Here is a 20,456-nt window from a genome sequence, read left to right as displayed (position 1 = left end):
GACTCTTTGACTTGCAAGTTGTTATCCTCTTTCCAAGCTAGCTTCTAAGAGAAGCTTCAATCGCTGCAAATAAAGTTCACATCCAATGGTGGACTTTGGGTGGTCGTCCACGTGTCACAATATCCGCGAAAGATACTCGAGGTGCATGTTGATCCCCATCACAATTACAAGTACAACTCATGCTTTTGGCTTGCTGAATCTTGTTCCATAGCAATTCAACTATCAAAGCCAACAACAACACAGTCCTACATATACATGATCCAAGTTTAAAGTAAATTAATAAACAATAACCAATCTAAATATCGCAAATATAAAAGAAATAATCATAGAGTTATATATGTGAGATCAAGGTCTTAAATTTCGATTTCAACTGAAATTTTGAAGCCCCAAAAGTATAGAAATTTCTATGGAGATTTCGATTTCAATGTCAATTTTGATTTTGATTTGAAAAAAATAATGGAAATCAATAGTAAAACATGGAATTATTTTGTGTTACTTTAGAAATTGTTAGCAGACATAATAATGTAAGTTTTAGGACTAATATATTACAAGTTAAATACATCTATTTTGTGTTTGAGGTGGGAAATTTTTGCAAGATAATGTGTGTTGAACATAATAAGTTAATACAAAAGAAAATTCATAAATCATATGAGTATTATTTATTATTCAAATAATGATAATTTAAACATGAATGGTTGAATAAAATGTTGTTGTAAGTTTATTTTTTTGTATAATTTCAAAAGACCTCATAATAATCTTTGTTTTGATAAAAATAAATAAAATAAATTAAGAGAGAAATTTCGCTTCACTCCTAAATCTCATTTGAATTCTGAGGATTTTTCATTCTATAGCTAAAATTTTGACAAATTTCGCTAAAATTTCAAGATTTCGATGAATTTAGGATTATTCATTGAGATTTTGATGGATTATGCAAGCTAGAAATCAACTGCCATCTCGATGTTGAGGGTGATGGAAACCGGAAATTTTGTTAATTTTGTTTAAATTTAAGACCATGTGTGAGATCAAAGATTAGGATATTCAAGAGTTTCATCACACAGGTAAGTGGCAGCATGAATCAACTTATAGCAGTCTGTAGAGCATGAATTGGGTGGAAGTTTTTAAGCGCTTACACCACTCACAGTATGTTAACCATTGTTCCAGCAAATGGAACTTATAATGAGTCCCTGTGATGATCAGTGACACGATCAAATAATTCTTCATGTAGAGAGGCAAACAACGATATCTCTCATGCTCATGTTTGAGCACTCTCTTTTTTCCTTTCTTTTTCATGAGTTGTGTTTCTTACTTGTGTTCACTGTGACTTATGTTTATAAGCAGCATGCTAGGGTTATAAAGATAAGAGGAGTGCTAGGGTTCAGCCAAGGGTTAACCGTTGCTTCTTGAGATTCTTCAAATGGCTTCTTCCTTTGCTTGGAGTTTCCTTATTTTTAACTTAATTTTTTAAAAAATAACAAAACATGTCTTATATTTTCAGGGAACACAATTAGAATTTCTAAGCAACATGGGTCAGCTCATGCTATGCTAGAAACGATTATATTCAAATTTGCATACTTGTTTCAATTCACATAAATCTCATGTACTTCAAGGCTTTGAAATACTCAAATCATTAATTGTCATCAAAATCAATCCCTGACAGAGTAGTTCATAACTTGGCATTTCTTACGACTAAAGAAGGTTTGGAGGAAACGAGACAATGTGCTATTTATGATTTCGCACTCTACTGGCATTTGTCCTGGGTTCCTTAAAGTTGATATTGGTATTACTTGATGGGTTGGAATCCAAAATCTCAAGATGGTGGCATGAATTTGAAGCACAAGTCCACTCTCTATGTTAGTGTTATCTTTTAGAAAAAAAAAATAAAGTTAGAACTTTATTGAAAGAGAGAGAGAGCATGGTTGGTGACAGCTCATTCTTATCAGCAAAATGTTCCATTTCTTCCTTCCAATTAAATACCTTACTTCCGCCCTCCCCCCACCCCCATCTGAGAGTCTTCATCAGTCTTGCTTCTGTTTCCTGTCCTTTCTTCTAGGGGCATAGTTGAATGTAGATATCATGAAATGAGGTGCTGGATATCAAACCAAGAAGCCTGGGTACCTTCTTCCATATATACTGGTGGTCACCATTTCCAAGAATGGAATTGTCACGAACTTCATCAATGTATGGGTGCCTGGTGAATCCATACAACTCAATCCTTGGAATGCTTTTCATTCCTACACTTGCCACAAATGCTCACAGACACAAGATATTTGTTTATGGGTATTCATTTAATTTTTTCATTATGAATATAATAAACACTGTCCAAATTAAAATCTCTCTTTGAAGTATAGACTCAAGTGGAAAGCACTATCCTTCAAAGAAGGCCAAACGAACAATGTTATTTGATTTTGAGGAAACTGGTCAACCGTAATGATCTTAAGTGGGTGGGGGTGGGGGAATAATAATGCCTATCAAGTATCGTGAAGTATGATTTTATGTAGCTATATTTTCATAAATTCATATTTCTTTTCCAACTTTGATTATGAACTTTTAGTATTCCTTGAACTTGTGATACAACACAATGCATAACTTTAATAAAGTCAAATTTCTGAGCAATTGCACTTATTTGCAGGTTCGGAAAAGGCTCTTAGAGTTCATGCTTGCTGCATTTCAACGATCTCCAAATTTTATTGCACTGTTGAAGGTGTTATTCCCACAACCATTTCATGAATCCGTGTGTGAAATGCAAATCTCCAACTGTTTTTTAGACATTTGGGGGGAAGGTGTAGACCTAGAATATCTTGGATGGAGGTAGTAAGATAGATTTGACGGTGCTCCAACTTTTAGAAAATGTTACTGTCAGTTATGTACAATGATGGGAAACAATTTGTATAGCCAATCACACTTAATTGTACTTTTTAATTAGGCTCTGTTGGGGTGGGGGGGGGGGGGGTGTTGCAGTTTGGCTGCATGACTAGATGCCTCCATTTTTGTATAAAATAGGTTATTTATATGTTGTTATCGTCAAATGAAGTAATTTCATCATCTCTCTTATAACCATGCAATATACCATTGCCTTGAAATACTTGACAAACTTCATTTTGTTGAAAACTTGCTCATTGTATTTGAATGATATAATTAATATCAGAGCCATTGCAGAAGCCTATAATTGACAGACTTGGAGAAGCTTATGACAACCCTGCAAAGGTCAGCTGCTTGCCTCACTGTTCCTTCAGGCATATGGTTATGTTATTGCCATAATTTTATGCTGATAAGGCATTCAATATTTACTTTTTTTTTTTCTCTACAGACCGAATTGGCATTACAGTTGTGTTGGGCCATCGGGGAGCACGGTGGGGGTGGTGGATCTCACAAAGATGCAGCTCGTGAGCTTTTTGAGAGTTTGGAATTACTTCTGTATGAGAACCTTTCGTCTAGGTTGGTGTTACAAAAGCTCCTTATTTTCTACTTCTCAAAGGTGCATTGTTTCCTTCGCTATCTACAAACTGATTATTTTATTTCTTTTTCATTTTTTTTTTGGGAATTGTCTTGATTTAAGACAAGAATCAGCTCTTAACTCTGATAGTGCAACCTTCAGAAAGTCGGCACAATCCAGGCTTCTGTGTTTTGTTGTGACAGCTATTGCAAAACTTGCTACTTACCACACTGAGTTATTACCTAGAGCACGTGTATCCTTGGCAAAGGTCAGTTTATTAGTTTTGACTGTATGCTGGCTTGCAAGTATATATAAAATATTAGCTACTCTAAATTTAGAGCTCTGCAATAGGTAGCCAGATCTCGAAACTCAGATGTGAGGGTTTGGAGGCGTGCTCGTGATTATCTGGGTTTAATGAATGAGCCTGCAATTTGTTTGTCTGTTTTGGGATCTTCCCAACCCTCACAAAAACACAGTCAGAGTCCAGGCACCATCAAGTGGAGTGAGGGGAGCACAAAGATGATTGCTCATATTCCATTTTACATTTTAGGCGAACAAGAAGGTATGGGATTTGGTATGATTCATTTTAGGTGAACAAGAAGGTATGGGATTTGGTATGATTATGTGCTTAAAATTAACATGCTGGAATCTGTTAGAAGATCAATGCTCAGCTCAGTTTAGCTCATTGGTGTCAAACTAGCATCAGAATTCTTCTTCAGTCAATCAAACATTGTTCATATTACATTGCTAGTTGAAAGTAAATCTCGGTAATTTAGTGTTGGATGATGTGAGTAATATAGGCTGCTGTTGATTGGTGGTTATAAGAACATACAACATCAAATTGTAGCAAAAATGCTGCAATTCCAGTTCTCATCCCCAAAATGTGTCAAGGCAGCTCCAGTCCAACATTCACGGCAATTATACAATGAATAGGAATTTCTCCACAGGCTTATGCTTATCATACAAGTGTTCCACTCATGTTTTATTTCGCTATGTAGTTGATTATGTCTTGCATGAATTGTATTTCATCCTTCTGCAATTTACCATTTCTCCTTGCTGCAGGACCACCCTACCATGATTTTTCATTCTCAGAAACTATTGCCAGAAGATGAAAGCTGCATATTGAAGAGAAAACAATGAATCGCTGTAGTTTCTGATACCGACCTTTATCAAATTATTTTCCCATCACGAGAAATCCTTGTTATATATAAAGATATAGCGTGATCAAAACTTCAGGTGTCACAAACAATTCATATATAAGATTTTTTCCACTTTTAATAGTTATGGCTGCTGAAGACCCAAACGATCAAATCTTTTGGACCCGCTGGTTGGGGACTAGTGCAAGCTGTCTTTCACACATTTTCTTGGAACTATCAACTATTAATGTCAGAAACTATTACTTTGAAATATGGCTGTTGCTTTATTTTGCGGATTTATTTTTTTATCTTTATAAGCTCCTTCATGCTTTCTGCTGTGTAGATGCTTTTGCTCTCTCTCTCTCTCTCACACACACACACACACACACGCCCGCGCACAGCTGCACTTCCTTGAAAAGAAAATGTGTAAAACATACTCCAATCAACTTCCCAGAACACCTATGACAGCTTGAAGAATATGTTTCACTTAAATATCAAGCATTTCAAGCCTTCGGTCTTTCTGGCATCTAAGAATGCAGTGTCATTAGGCTTTTAGTTCAGTTAAGCACATGACTGGAATTTTATGCCTGAAAATAAGATGTGATTTCCACAAGAACTTGGATGACCAAAGAGATATATGGGAGTGTTCCATTGGCATAAGCAGATTTTTTGATGTAGATTTAGAAGAAATTTAATATAATTTAAAATAAAATATTTTAAATGGACATAAATTCAAATTTAAAGTCTGAATTCTATGTTTTTCTTGAGTGTCAGGAAATTTTAAATGTCTAACAAGTGAGATGATAAAATGAATCAAAGGTGAGTGTAAAGAAATCTTTAGCTCGCACTTTCAGGAATCTTCAATGACCTAATGAGCCACATGACCAGTCATAGATTTATAGCAACCGCTAATTAGCTATCAAGGCTAATTGGTGGTAGCTCTCTTATGCTTATAATCATTTTGCTTGTATAATAACAATAACAAGTCTTAAAATCTTATTAGGTGAAATCAGTTAATTATCATCTTACTTGTCTTAAATATTTTGTTTTTCTAAAAAATTATATTGTTATTACTTTTTGAATTTTATCTACGTGAACATAAAATTTAGGGTTTGTGTACACTCTACCAACATTCCCTACATGCATGCTACCTAGAGTTGAAGAGCTTTCGACAAACCACACAAGGTGTATAAAGTGTTCGTCTCCCCCTTGGAGATAGACCTAATAGGTGCAGGGAGGTAAATGTGCAAATTTAGCATTAGAGGGTTACAACCTCAATTCGTCCCACTTATAATCCATAATTTAGTTCAATGCATAATAGGCGTTTCTTATCAATTCCTTGTTAATGATGAATTTATAAAAAAGTTTAATATTTTATTTGCTTTTATAGTAGTAATATATATTTTTTTATACAGATAACCATAACTAATCTATTTTTAAGATTAAACATTCAGAAGGCAAACATAACCTAAATATATATATGCCTTTATATGAGCATATAAGCTTATGGATGTGTATAATGTAACTCTAGCAAAGCTACTGTTATTTAGTGACTAGCTCCAACAATCATACTTACCTACAAACAAACAATTACAAAGATAGTTAGCTAAAGGAATGAGAATGCTTTTGCAGACTGGGAATTCAAGCGTAGAACTGAAACTACAAGATCACAGAGGGAAGGAGTTTTTGAAGATAATAGCGAGGAGATTGAAGTTCAGTAGATCATTATACATTCACCATGGGCGACAACTTGGCTTCAAAGTTGTCTAGAGGGAATAACTCAAGAAGGGGAACTGTGGAAGGGAGCTGAGTACACGCACAGGTGCGGCAGAAGGTATACTTGCTGCTGGGTCAAAAAGAAGGGTGCCAACTTTTTGAGATTTCTGGAGAAGAGCTAAGATGGGAAATCATTTTTTTGCAGACCTTAAAGCGAGGAAGCCAAGGCTTGAAGCTTCATGGATCCTCTCGGCAGTGAGGAAAATTTGCAAGACCTCCAAAGAGGTGATGGTAAGCAGCAAAGCGGTTAAGGGTAGCAGAAATACAAATATGATGAGGGTCAGATTAACGTTTGCGCAAGTAGTCAAAAAATCGAAATTCCATGAAGCATGGAACATCAAGATCAAGTTCTTAGATTCAGGTATTTTTATAGAACCAGATCCACAAGAGGTTTCTAGAAGAAAGGAGTTTATGGGCAAATGCTTGATTGGGAGAACAGATAAGGGGGTGAAATGCAGTCTGGAGCTTGAAGCTTGGTGTAAAACAGTCTGAAATCTAAAAAGAGAGTTTTGCATCAAGAGCTTTTCCTATGACTATATTCTCTTCGTATTTGATAGCAAGGAAAGAACCTCAAGGGTGTTGATATCAGGGGAGGAAATTCCACAATGAGTTCACAAGACTTTGTGTATGGAACCCCATACGTTTTATGTCACAGACATGAGGACCACTAAAAGGAAAGCTGGAATAGAGTGAGAGGCATTCTGCTGCATTTAAGAAGCAGAGCCATAATTGAAGCAATTGCATATGTTTGTGGAGGTTTGAAAGGCGACTTGAAGCATGTTGCATGGATGGAAGACACAATAACAGCTAAGGTGAATAGGGCTAAAGAGATCCCTAAAAGTGTTCTCATCTCTTATGAAGATTTGGCGTAGCGTTTAACATACAAATCACATCGGAAGTGGATGTTCGCATCCATAAGTAAGGATGTCTTGGTCGGGGAAGAAAATACAAGAATTGGCCTTGCAGCAAAGCGCATCAATTGCAGTCGCGAAATGGAGGGCTTGAAGCTCTGGAAACCAAAAATTACAAGGGAAGGTGGAAGACCGTCTTCCACGCGCCATAGGCGTGTGTAAAGGAGAAGAGATAAGTTGCATCTCGAGTGGTGAGCTACTGCACGGACACCAACTCCAATGTTCGACTATTAGGTAAGGGTAAACCATGTGCCAAATGATTAACAAATGCTGCATGCTGAACTTTATTTTAAAGGATTACTGCATAATGAATGAAGACATGATTATAGTTGATTAACTTACCGTGAATGAAAAGAGTTATTATGTCATGCGCTTATATATACAATTTTTTTTTTTTTGTAGGTCTTTATTATTTTCTGAAGGTCGATCTAGATGACCAGAAGTTCAAGCAGTGTTCCGGTGACGGTATTGTTGTATATAGGGGGGAATTATCACCGGAGTAGAAGATGTTAGTTATAGTACTAAGCTAGTTCAACTAATTTGAATTGTCCATAGGACTAAATTAAATAAATGTATGCGAAGATATACAAATAATTACATATTGATCTAGATTAATATGCATTGCGGGTGACTGCAAGATACCCTATGCGAGGGTTCAATGATATAGTCCTCTATGAGACTGTTCTCGTAACTGATGATTATGGTCTGCGCATTGTGTTAGATGCACATTGTGTAGGTCCGACATATTTAACCATACAGTTATATGTTGAAACCATTCCTCACGTGGGTGTCCCCACGGATAAGCAGATGGAGACGTTTGCCGAGCATGTGGTTAAAGTGGAGGAAGACCAGAGATGCACACGTTCCACCTACTGCATGGGGAGGCAACCATCACACTCCAGGACGTCGCGATTTTGTTTAGGCTGCATCACTGGTCGTACTGCCGAACTAGTAGAGGGCCTACAAACTGTCAGGGACGACTCACACTGCGTACTATGTACGAGCGTTTGTTAGGGGTCGTGCTACCTGACAGTGAGTTGGTTGGTGCACGCATTCGTATGCGGTTCCTGGAGGGGGAGATGTTTCGTTAGCTCCCGCTAGATGCAGATGCGGATACTATAGCATTTCACGCACGGGCCCACTTGTTGCGCTTGATATGTGGGGTGCTGTTTTGCGACGTTTCGGGGGCTTACGCGCATTTGATGTTGCTTCCACTCATTGCGGACCTGGGAAAGATTCCATCGTACAGTTGGGGGTCCGCGGCTTTGGTGTGACTTCACAGGAAGATATGCTGCGCCGCTCACCTATCAAAGAGATTTCTGTCATTAGCTCCTAAGCGCCAAGATTTCCTACAGATTGAGAGGGGCGAGGACGGTCGTCCGGTTGACCAACTCCCACTCGCATGCTAGTTAATACCAACATTATTTATTATAGCATTCGTGCTATAAGTACTACGAATACTAATTTGTAGTACTTATTAGTCATTACATTCGAAAACTTACGTTTTATTTTGTACAGATGGAGGGACAATATGAGATCGTCGTCGATTGCATAACACACATTGCCTTTGTACAGGTTCTAGTTGGACATGCACCGGGAGCATGAGGTATAGTCCGATTAAAGTGTGGCACATCATAGTTTTTTTCTACAAGATACGCATAATTTGCTTACATTTTACTTATGTTTTAAGTACAATTCATATAGAGACCCTACACAGCTGAGATTATAGCTGACCTACCTCCTGATTATGCAGTTAGGAGTGACCTGTGGGTAGCCCGAGTGCCACTTATATGCTTTCATATTATCAAGTGGTATCTCCCTAACCAAGTTATGCGGCAGTTCAGCTATCGACAGGGCATTCCTGACCGCTTCTTGATGTTGGGGGTGGATGTACATGGGGAGGACCTCCATGGCATGGATGGACGCGGTCGAGGGGTCATGGATTGGACGACTACACACAAGATATACGTGACTGTGTGGGAGCATCAGCAAGAGTATATTCTACCGACGAAGGTGGAGGATGGTTCGATGCGTTCGGATGACCCATACTTTACCCGGTATAGGTCCATCACACGACACTTTGTTGACAGGACCGCTGCTATATATATGAGCCTCATAAGAAAACTTTAGCCCACACCTACTTTTGTTATGTGTACATTATGATCTGCATGTGCTAACTAATTTTTTTCATATACTGCTGGCTGATATACTACATGAGGTAGATGAGATCTCTCCAGATCCCGTAGTTCAGCGTTTAGTGAGTGCTACATTGGACATTGTCCACAAGGATAGCCTACGGATCCCTACACCTCGACCTGACCCGCCTTCACAAGGTCGACCAGCTCCAGTACGAAGAGGTTGAGCAGCCCCAGTAGGAGGATGACATGTAACGACCCGAAGAATAATGATATTTAAATGATAAAGAGGGAGGAAAATGGAAACAGTAACAGAAGGAGGCAGCCGACTTTGTTAAAGACATTGCATTTTGGAGGTGATAATTTTAAGAAATTTTTCAGGCCTCGTCAACGAACATAGGGGTTTCGTCGATGAGGGTTCTTCAGGATCTCGTCGACGAGAAGATACCGAGAAGGATTTTTGGAAGTCTGAAATTCATCAATGAGGGTGCAGGTTCGTTGACGAACTTTTTGCAGGACTCGTCGACGAGGTGACGTGGCTTGTCGATGAATCCCGTAGTATAAATAGTGCTTAAACTCAGTTTTAAGCAGAAATTTTAGCGAAGACTCTCTCTCTCCTCTCTTTACGGTTCCTCTCCCATTTTTCTTCGATTTCGGCCCGGTTAGCTGTTGGATCGACGATCTGAGGCCACCACGACGCTCCTGGGAAGTTCTTTTCAAGTCTGCCGGAGCAGATCGTCAGTGGGACGGAGTTGGATTTCATCCCACGTTCAGGGTAAGGTCTCTTAAATAAAATTTAGCTTTCCAGCAGTTGTAGGAAATCCTGTAGACGTAGAAATAGTAATATTTTATTCTGAGATATCTGGCTGTTAGGGTGTTGAGTGGAGAACCCTGCGGGTTTAGGACCCGTCATAGTAGGGGGATTTTAGTAGGAAACAAGTAAGGGAAATATGCTATGTTAGGTTATTCGAGTATGATTTTAGTATAAAATTATATATATTCTACCAAATTATTATTCACAGTAGAGATTTATATAGTTTATCAAGTATGATTAATATATTTTAAAATTACTGTGTGGTTTGAGAATATAGATATAGTACAGAAACATGCTTTACAATATTTTTCAGAGTATGTTTTACAGAATATATAGACAAAGGAAATATTATATAGTAATTACAGAATACCGTGATTATATAGTTGATACAGATATAATTTACAGTACCATGACAAACAGTTTTACAGTTCTTTTCAGAAATACAATTGCTACAAATACAGTTTATCACAGTGTCATGGTTAATACAGTTATTACAGAATCATGGTAAAATATATAGTTATACACAGAAATGTATTATAAAGTATCAGACCCTATTGGACCATTACAGTTTACAGAGTACGGTACCGTAGCTACATACAGTATAGAGTGCAACCACCTATTCAGATAATACGTGGTATAATAGTCGATCGTATAGAGCCCACGAGTGGACAGACTCTCCATCAGATATAGGTTGAGGAGGGTTGATCAGACTGATGGAGTATAGTGGTTTATCTTGGTTGGTCAGCCAGGGTAGATCCCGCCTACGGGCCGTACAACCTGTCATAAGGCGTTAAATCATGACACACAGTTATTCACAGGAAAGTTTTCAGTTATTATTATGTATATACAGATTTACAGAGACAGAAATATACTTATATATATATATATATATATATATATATATATATATACTAGAAGTATTTTGAGTAGAAACCTAGAAGTACAGATATGTTAAGCAGCAGGGAAAAGGTGATGGTTTATATTACTAGTATTGTATTTACAAATTCAGTGATACATGATTATATAACAATAAATTTTCATAGTATTGTAACTCATTTGCCACACACTAGCAATAACATATTTCGTCTTAATGAGGGTTGGCTCATCCCATTACTTTAACATTTTTCAGGTGATCCAGGTAGGTGAGTAGATCAGACTTACAGATAGAAGGGCCTCAGTATTGCCCTGACAATAGAGTGAGTATTTTTGGGAGTATTTTTGTATAGCCCTAGCCAGTTGAGGGTATTTTGGGAAATAGTCATATATGTATATTTTAGGAAACATTTTAGCACTCCGGTATTGTATATATGGTTGTGTTCATTTGATTTCCGCTTCTTACTGCCTAGGTAGTTTGGGTTTAATTTAGTTTGGTATCAGAGCATTATAAATGTTATAGTATTATATATATAAACCCAAGTTAAATAGTAGGTCGTTACACGACATGCTTCTTCCAGTCGCCCATTGAGTCCCACGTTCTCGCCACCGTTTGTCCAGGCAGAGTAAGTGTTCAACCCATCAGCACCGTATGCGCCTTCGCCAGGAGCTGATATTGCGGGACCGTCTAGCAGATAGATTGATGCCCCTTCTGACTCTGCTGCCACCCCATTGATGTCATACTTATTAGACGATATTTTTGATGTGGAGGAGGTTGATGCACCCGCCATGCCATGCACCTCGTTCTCATCTAGAGCCATCATATCAGTTATCTCCCTATTCGCTTTGTGTGGATGTTAATTATGCAGTATTTCTTAGTGAAGATGACCCACAAACAGGACAACGAAGAGACAGGACACCAGGTGTAGATGAGCAGCTAGGAGTGGGCAGATGCATATGGTAGCCACCCTGAGCCCGGAGACAACCTCGCTGCAGCACGAAGTAGTATAACATTATGTTTATTTTATTTGTATAACATTGATTATTTTCATTTCATTTGTATAGCATTGATTATTTTCATTTCATTTGTATAGCATCGTTGTATTATTTATGTATAATTGGGAATGTTTATTCATTTTCCCAAACATGAATATGTTTATTCATTTTCCCAAGCTGATGTGTTACATTAGTGATATTTATTCTTTTAATAGTGATATAAAAATAATGCATGTGTCTTTTAAGCATATAATAATGTTCTATATTATAATTTATTTAATTATTTATTTCGCATTTCACAACCCGAATTCATGCAAAAATGTATTTGAAATCTATTCATTATCAAAGAAATAGCCATCATGATGCAAATTATCTCAAAAAATTATCGTCGCTATTTTAATCCTTCTATCATACATGCAATTCTACTCTAATAAAAAAAATATAAACTGAGGAAAACCTTAAAATCAAACATTCACTTCTATTTTCTTTTAGAATAGTATTAAAAACAAATTAAATGGTAAACATAGAATTTATAATGAATTATCACTTCATATGTTTTAAAATTGAGAAACATAACTTCGAAAAATATATCAAAGCACACGAGTTGAAAAATGTTGAGCTAGTAAATAACTTTAAAAATGGAGCAAATTAAAATGCAATAATTAGGAGTTGCTTTGAAACTAAAACAAAAACTCATTTGGTTTTAGTTGGAAAATATAGAAACTAAAAAGGACATTTTTTTTCCCACTTGGATAGAATGAACGTGAATCCGAAATTAGAGTACACGCTGCACTGCCCTGAAGTTATGAGCATCTTTATGAAATTGAGCCTAAAATGCATAAATCACAAATCAATTAACAAACCCTAAATTGGAAAAAAAGTAACAAAGAAATTAACAACAATTATTATTAAATATTTTAGATTTTTGGAAGAAGGTAATTATGAAAAATATTTATAATTATAGACATAATTTTAATGCAGTGTAAATCTCGCAACTTGGTCTAGCGAGATTTACATGGCTAGGGCAATCGTGGTTTGACGTGTGGCAAATCTCGCAGGTTGGTCTGCGAGATTATGTAAGCATTAGACTAGGAAAATTCTTCACAAACAAAGTATTATTTTATATTTTATTATAAAATAATAATAAAACGGGAAAAAATCTGAACAGTAAGAAGAATGAGAATTCAAATTTTAAAGCTGCAGTCGAGGGAGGAAAAAAAGGAGGAAACGAAAGGAAAGCAGCAGAATTTGGAGGCTCAAAAGGAGAGGCTTGGTCGAGGATGTATTGGGCGGCATGGTAAACGCAAAAGAAGGGGAAGCCCGTACATTACACAACATCCGCTCAACAGTAGCAAAGGAGTCCATTAAATCAAAGCATGCCCAGTAGCCCAAATGAGGAACCCTATATTGCTACCACAGGCCGTTCCATTCAATGACCTAGCAGCTCGCTTCAGTAGTCACTCAAATTACATGGTATGGAATTGATGTAGTTCCCTCTGCGATCCACTCAAACGGAGCATCACGTGAGGGTGGGCTAGTAGTGGATTTCAGCATGTATAACATGGTGGAGAGTTCAAGGGGAAGTCAGGAGAATGTGGTGAAAAAAGCCCTAGAATTCAATGAAAAGGCTGGCCTGTTTCTTGAGGAAGAAAGATAAGTTGCACAATCTAATGCTAGCAATAGCAGATTAGAGTGGGTTGGAGAATAGGCAAATTAGGTGCACATGAATTTTAAAATTTTATCCTGGAATGGTAGAGGCATTAATGAGCAGGGGGGAGAGATACCATATTAAATCTCTCACGGAAGTGTGGAAACCAAACGTAAATTTCAAATATTGACAGTTGAAGGTTGTGAAATCACGAGTTTTTTTTTTTTCTAGATTTGGTTTTAATTTATTTAAAAGTATTTAAGAAAAGTTCAGGGAACTTTATTTCCCCATTTGATGCGTCCTAAAAAACGTTGGACCATTCAATGTTTTTTAAACAAAAATGTTGGATGGTCTGACATCTTTTAATCTAGGAGAGCTCACAACCCACTGATGTAGCATTTTTTTTATTTGTTTCTGGTTTTGGTTGCTGTCTGTACTGGCAGCAATTGGGGTACATGCATTTGTAGTAGCTCCTCGGATTCTCGCTACCCTTCACTTGCTTCTGCCCATACTTTCTCTAGTTATACCCGTCCTCTGACCTCTTTTATACAAACTGAGAGAGTTGGTGCTGATAGCTACTTTTGTAATCTGGTTCTATTCTAGAGAGTTATAGCGATTTAGTGAGGCTAGAAACATTGAACTTGAGGCATAATAGTTTGAGTGGAAGCTTGCTAGACAAGTTAACGGGGCTGAGCAATCCGATGACAATGGACCTCAGTGAGAATAAGTTTTCTGGTGAAATTATGGAAAATATTGGAAATTTGGCTTAGCTAATGGCTCTGAACATGAGTGGAAATGGTCTTTCAGGACACATTCCTGCCAGTGTGGGGAGTGTCATGCCGGGCACCCCACTTGTGCCAAACACCAATACTACAACTATTGCTATTGCATATATAAGAAATTAAAGTAATGCAGAAACTAATAATAAAACAATAAAAAGAACAAGACAAGAAATTTACGAGGTTCGGTATAGAATTACCTACGTCCTCGGGCGCCAATGATCAATCCACTACTTCTTGACAAAGTACAACTTTGAGGTGTGTTTTACAAATGAAGAGTTGAACTCTTTATATAACTTCAACCTCAAGTCTAAAAAACACTTCTCTCCAATGTGGGATAAATAATATAAAAAATTCAAAACAACCTTTTATGCTAATGTGGAACTATTCTAGCAATGTGGAACAAAAAACAACAAATCTCCACCTTGACGATAAATTCAACAAATTTTTCAGTCACCAACATTTTCTGAAGTTCCACATCATTGGCGCCTTCCAAAAATATTCAGACTTGCAAGATATTGATCAAGTTCAAACAATGTTTGAACTTGATTGTTGTCACAATCTTGGTCAACATATCTGTAGGATTTTCAATTGTAGTAATCTTCTGAAGAAGTATCTTGCCTCCATCAATAATATCCGGCAAAAAATGAAACCGAACATCGATGTGCTTCGTTCGTGCATGGTAGACTTGGTTTTTTGCCAAATGAATAGCACTTTGGCTATCACAGAACACAACAATGTGCTTCTGAACAACTCCCAAATTTTCAAGTAAACCCTGCAACCAAATAGCTTCCTTAACAACCTTTGAAGCTGCCATGTACTATGCTTCTGTTGTAGACAAGGCAATGGTAGACTGTAAGGTAGACCTCCAACTCACTGGACCATTAGCAAATGTAAAAAAATATCTAGTAGTTGATCGACGTTTATCCAAATCAGCTGTAAAATCCGAATCCACATATACAATAACACGTTGATTAATAGTATTATTTTTCTCAAATACTATACCAATATCAATCGTATTCATAATATATCTCAAAATCTATTTCACAACTTGCCAATGTCCTTTACTCGGATCATGCATATACCTGCTCACCATACTAACAGCTTGTGAAATATTAGGTCTAGTACAACCATTGCATATATCAGACTACCAACAACACTTGCATAAGAAACCTGTGACATGTACTTACGTTCCTCATATGATTTAGGAGATAAAGCCGCACTAAGTTTGAAATGAGGAGCAAGAGGAGTGCTTACTGATTTTGACTGCTCAAACATGTCAAAACTCTGTACTACTTTCTTCAAATACTGTTTCTGAGATAAACTAACTTTTCCTCTCATTCAGTCTCTGTGAATATCCATGCCAAGTATCTTCTTTGCTTCACCAAGATCTTTCATCTCAAACTCTTGATTTAATTGACTTTTCAACTTATTGATTTCTTCTCTATTCTTTGAAGCTATCAACATATTATCAACATATAAGAGTAAATATATAAAAGATCCATTTTGTAGTCTATGAAAATAAACACAATGATCATGTTTATTTCTGATGTACTTTTGACCCATCATAAACTGATGAAATCGTTTGTACCACTGTTTTGGAGACTGTTTTAAACCATACAATGATTTACCCAGTTTACATACCTAATTTTCTTTTCCAACAACCTAAAATCCATCTGGCTGAGTCATATAGATTTCCTCTTCCAAATCACCATGTAAAAATGCCGTTGTTACATTGAGCTGAACTAGTTCAAGATCAAATTGTGCTACCAAAGCCAACAAAATTCGAATGGAAGAATGTTTAACAACAGGAGAAAATACCTCATTATAATCAATGTCTTCCTTCTATGCGTAGCCCTTAGCTACCAATCTAGTTTTGAAGCGAACATTATTTGCATCTGGAAATCCTTCTTTCTTTACATAAACCCATTTGCAACCAATTGCTTTCTTACCCTTGGGTAGCTGGGTTAGCTCCCAAGTTTGATTCTGATGAAGAGTCTGCATTTTTTCATCCATTGCTCTTTTCCACTTATTTGATTCAGAGTTCCTTATTGCTTCTTTGAAAGTGTAAGGAACATTTTTAATCCACAACTAGAAGTGCATAGGCCACCATATCAGTATACCGAGCAGGTTTTCGAATTTCTCATCTTGGCCTTTGAGAAACAATTGATTCTTGTTGCTGTGAAGATTCTCGAATTGAAATCTCCTCTTCTTGTACACTATTCCCCACTGTAACTAGAGAGTTACCTTGTGTAGTCTCATTTCTCACTAGGTGTCTCAAAATTGTCTCAACCTCCACCTGTTGTTGAGTACCACTGGTCTTCTCTTCAACTCGTGACTCCTTGCGTATTGTTTTGTTCATCCTCACAAGTTCATCAAAAGTCACATCCCTGCTTAAAATCATTTTTTTCGTCTCTAAACACCAAAGACGATATCCTTTAACTCTTGCACTTATCCCTAAGAATATTGCTTTCTTGGCTTTTGGATCCAACTTAGATTCTTTAACATGATAATAAGCCATAGTACCAAATACATGTAAAGAATTATAATCACTAGCAGACTTTCCAGACCATACCTCATAGAGTGTTTTTCTCCTATTGCAGATGATGGTAGACGATTGATGAGATGACACACATATCTAACAGCCTCAGCCCAAAACCTTTTGTCTAACCCAACATTAGACAACATACATCGAACTTTCTCCAACAAAGTCCGATTCATGCGCTCTGCCACCCCATTCTGCTATGGTGTATTTCGAACTGTGAAGTGTTGAGCAATACCTTCATCCTAATATACCTTCATAAACGGGTCACTCGTGTATTCACCACCATTATCTAATCTGAGCCGTTTAATCTTTTTGTTAGTTTGATTTTCAACCAATTTTTTCCACTTAAGGAAAATATCACACACTTCATTTTTATGCTTCATAGAATACACCCAAACTCTTCTGAAAAAATCATCAACAAAAGTGACAAAATAATGCATACCACCCAACGAAACCGTTTTAGTGGGCCCCCATACATCTGTATGGATGTAGTCTAAAATACCTTCAGTCTGATGGATTGTTGTGCTAAATTTCACTCTAATTTGTTTTCCCATAATGCAATACTCACAAAATTCAAGTTTGCACACCTTTCTACCCTTTAACAAACCTCGCTTAACTAATTGTTGCAAAGATTTTTTTCCTACATGTGCTAATCGCATATGCCATAACCTGGTTGTATCTGAACCTGCATCTTTCTCAGAAACAACAGCTGCTGAGCCAATAACTGTACTACCTTGTAAATAATACAAGTTCTTTTTCCTTATTCCTTTCATCACCACCAGCGTACCTGATTTAATCTTTAAGGTTCCATCTTTCAAAGTGATAATGAACCCTTTAGATTTTAAGGCACCCAATGAAATCAAATTCTTCTTTAGGCTTGGAACATACCTAACATTAGTCAAGGTCTTAATAGTTCTATCTTGACATTTCAATTGTATTGATCATATTCTAATTATTTTACACGTATTATCATTTCCCATAAAAACAACCCCACCATCTAATTCTTAAAAATTAGAAAACCATTCCCTATTGGGACACATGTGTTAGGAACAACCAGAATCCAAAATCCACTCACCAAAATAATGTGACGAAGATGTTCCAACAAGAGAAAAATCTGACTCACTTCCATCATCATTGTCTATATTGGCATTAGAATGTGCTTTGCCCTTATTCTTCTGCTGTAATTTAGGGCAATCTTTCTTCCAAAGCTCTCTCTCATGACAAAAGGCACATTCATCTTTAGCAGGTTTCCCACGAGATTTACTCCTTCTATGAGATTTACTCTTCCTTCCAGGCATATGACTCTGAGAACATCCCCTTATTGTTAGTGCTTCTGTTGTTTCCTTATGGACCCTCTGATCCTTGTTTTTGCATTCAGTACTAATCAATGTAGTACAAACATCATCGTAAGTAACTTTATCTTTCCCATACAATAAAGTGGTGGTCAAATGTTCATACTCATCAGGAAGAGAATTCAGTAACAATATGACTTTATCCTCATCTTTCACCTTTTCATCCAAATTTAACAAATCGGCCAAAATTTTATTGAAAACATTTATGTGATCATTAATCGAAATACCTGGTTGATACTGGAAGCGAAACAATTTATTTTTCAAATAGAGCCGATTTTCCAGACTCTTGGTCATAAATGTATCTTCCAATGTCTTCCACAATTTCTTTGCTGATGTCTCCCCTATAATACAATATTTCTGATTTTTGGCGAGACACAGACAAATCGTACTACATGCCTGATGATTGATCTTTTCCTAATCTCTGTCACCCATATCCATTGGTTTATCATCCAAAGAAATATCTAGTTCTTGTTAATACAAGATGTCCATCACCTCACATTGCCACATACCAAAATTATTGGTACCATCAAATTTCTCCATCTCAAACCGAGCATTAGCTATCATCTTCGATGATGATGTCGAAGCCGAAGGGGTTGGAGTTCATGTGGACAGAGTTTCTTCTACTGCTGCACTAGTTTCTGCCATCTTCTATATATTCAATAGCAACCAACAAAGGAAAAGGCCTAGGATGAATAGTACGTACCAACTATGTCTACTCTGTTTAATCCTATGAAATTTCACTTTGACCAAGCCGACCTTTAGGAAGCGACTGACCCGCAATGGTCTTTGAGCACTCGCTTAGACAAGGTCTTTCTTAGGCATCAAACGTGGAATCAAGGATCCTAACAGAGGAACACCTCCGTATCAACACTATTCAACCTAACTCTGATACCAATTGTTGTGCTGGGCACCCCACTTGTGCAAAACACCAATACTACAACTATTGCTATTGAATATATAAGAAATTAAAGCAACGCATAAACTAATAATAAAACAATAATAAGAACAAGACAAGAAATTTATGAGGTTTAGTATAGAATTACCTATGTCCTCGAGCATCGATGATCAATCCACTACTTCTTGACAAAGTACAACTTTGAGGTGTGTTTTAAAAATGAAGAGTTGAGCTCTTTATATAGTTTCAACCTCAAGTCTAAAAAACACTTCTCTCCAATATGGGACAAATAACATAAAAAAATTCAAAACAACATTTTATATTAATGTGAAACTATTCTAACAATGTGGGACAAAAAACAACAGGGAGTTTGTACAAGCTAACAACTCTTGATCTCAGCAGATAGAACCTCTCTAGTGAGCTGCCATTTGAGCTTTCGGGATTGCTGAATTTGCAAATTATTGCTCTACAGGACAATGCTTTATTCGACAATGTTGCTGAAGGTTTCAGTAGCTTGCCGAGCTTGTGCTATTTGAACCTCACTTCTAATGCCTTCTTTGGTAACATTCTAGTGACGTTTGTGTTCTTGTGTTCATTGGCCATTCTTTTGTTGTCTTACAATCTCATTTCAAGCTCCATTCCGTCGAAACTTAGCAACTGCTCTGATATCAGAATCCTTAATCTACGGTCAAATTATTTAACGGCTCGCATTCTTGCCGACCTCTCCGGCCTTTCACATTTGAACGAGCTTGATCTCGGTTGATCATCAGCTTCCAACTAGACCAAGTGGTGGGGGTGCTGGTGAAGATGACAACCATGGATGGGTGTGAAGCAAGAATACAATAATACTACCCGGATTTCTCTTCAATCGAAGCCGCCCCTAGCATCAACTATGGACTTCCAATCTTTAGCCTCCAGAATCATCACGATATACATGTTTTTTTCAATATGATTAATTTCAAAATTTGTCTGCATGTTCTCCCCTATTTTTCTTCTCTTGAAGAATTCTCATCTAACAATGTTCAAATTTTCAGGAAGAATCCTCAAGATTAGGACAATAGCAAGCGTGGAGCTTCCAAGAGCCTCCCAATTAGGGAAAGAAAATGGTGAAACCCGAGTTCACATCATCGCTATCGGATTACAAAAGTAGTTGTCAGCACTAG

At 37.1% G+C, this 20,456-nt stretch overlaps 1 protein-coding gene across 2 annotated transcripts in view; it reads left to right on the top strand.

The window, feature by feature from the left end:
* LOC131145673 (uncharacterized) overlaps nucleotides 1-4,842 on the top strand; it is a 43,456-nt gene extending 38,614 nt beyond the window's left edge. Inside the window, exons 11-16 of one of the 2 annotated variants that reach the window (XM_058094876.1) lie at nucleotides 2,630-2,701; nucleotides 3,157-3,204; nucleotides 3,308-3,435; nucleotides 3,557-3,701; nucleotides 3,785-3,995; nucleotides 4,496-4,842. In XM_058094876.1, coding sequence (XP_057950859.1) covers nucleotides 2,630-2,701; nucleotides 3,157-3,204; nucleotides 3,308-3,435; nucleotides 3,557-3,701; nucleotides 3,785-3,995; nucleotides 4,496-4,545 — 654 coding nt within the window. In that variant the 3' untranslated portion in view covers nucleotides 4,546-4,842. The remainder of the gene's footprint in view (nucleotides 1-2,629; nucleotides 2,702-3,156; nucleotides 3,205-3,307; nucleotides 3,436-3,556; nucleotides 3,702-3,784; nucleotides 3,996-4,495) is intronic. The other variant, XM_058094882.1, reaches the window with a different exon arrangement.
* Nucleotides 4,843-20,456: the final 15,614 nt, after the last annotated feature.

The sequence above is a fragment of the Malania oleifera genome, chromosome 1 (assembly GCF_029873635.1).
Source record: "Malania oleifera isolate guangnan ecotype guangnan chromosome 1, ASM2987363v1, whole genome shotgun sequence".
Taxonomy (NCBI): domain Eukaryota; kingdom Viridiplantae; phylum Streptophyta; class Magnoliopsida; order Santalales; family Ximeniaceae; genus Malania; species Malania oleifera.
The sequence above is the reverse complement of the archived record's forward strand: the minus strand, read 5'-3'. Positions and strand labels throughout refer to the sequence as shown.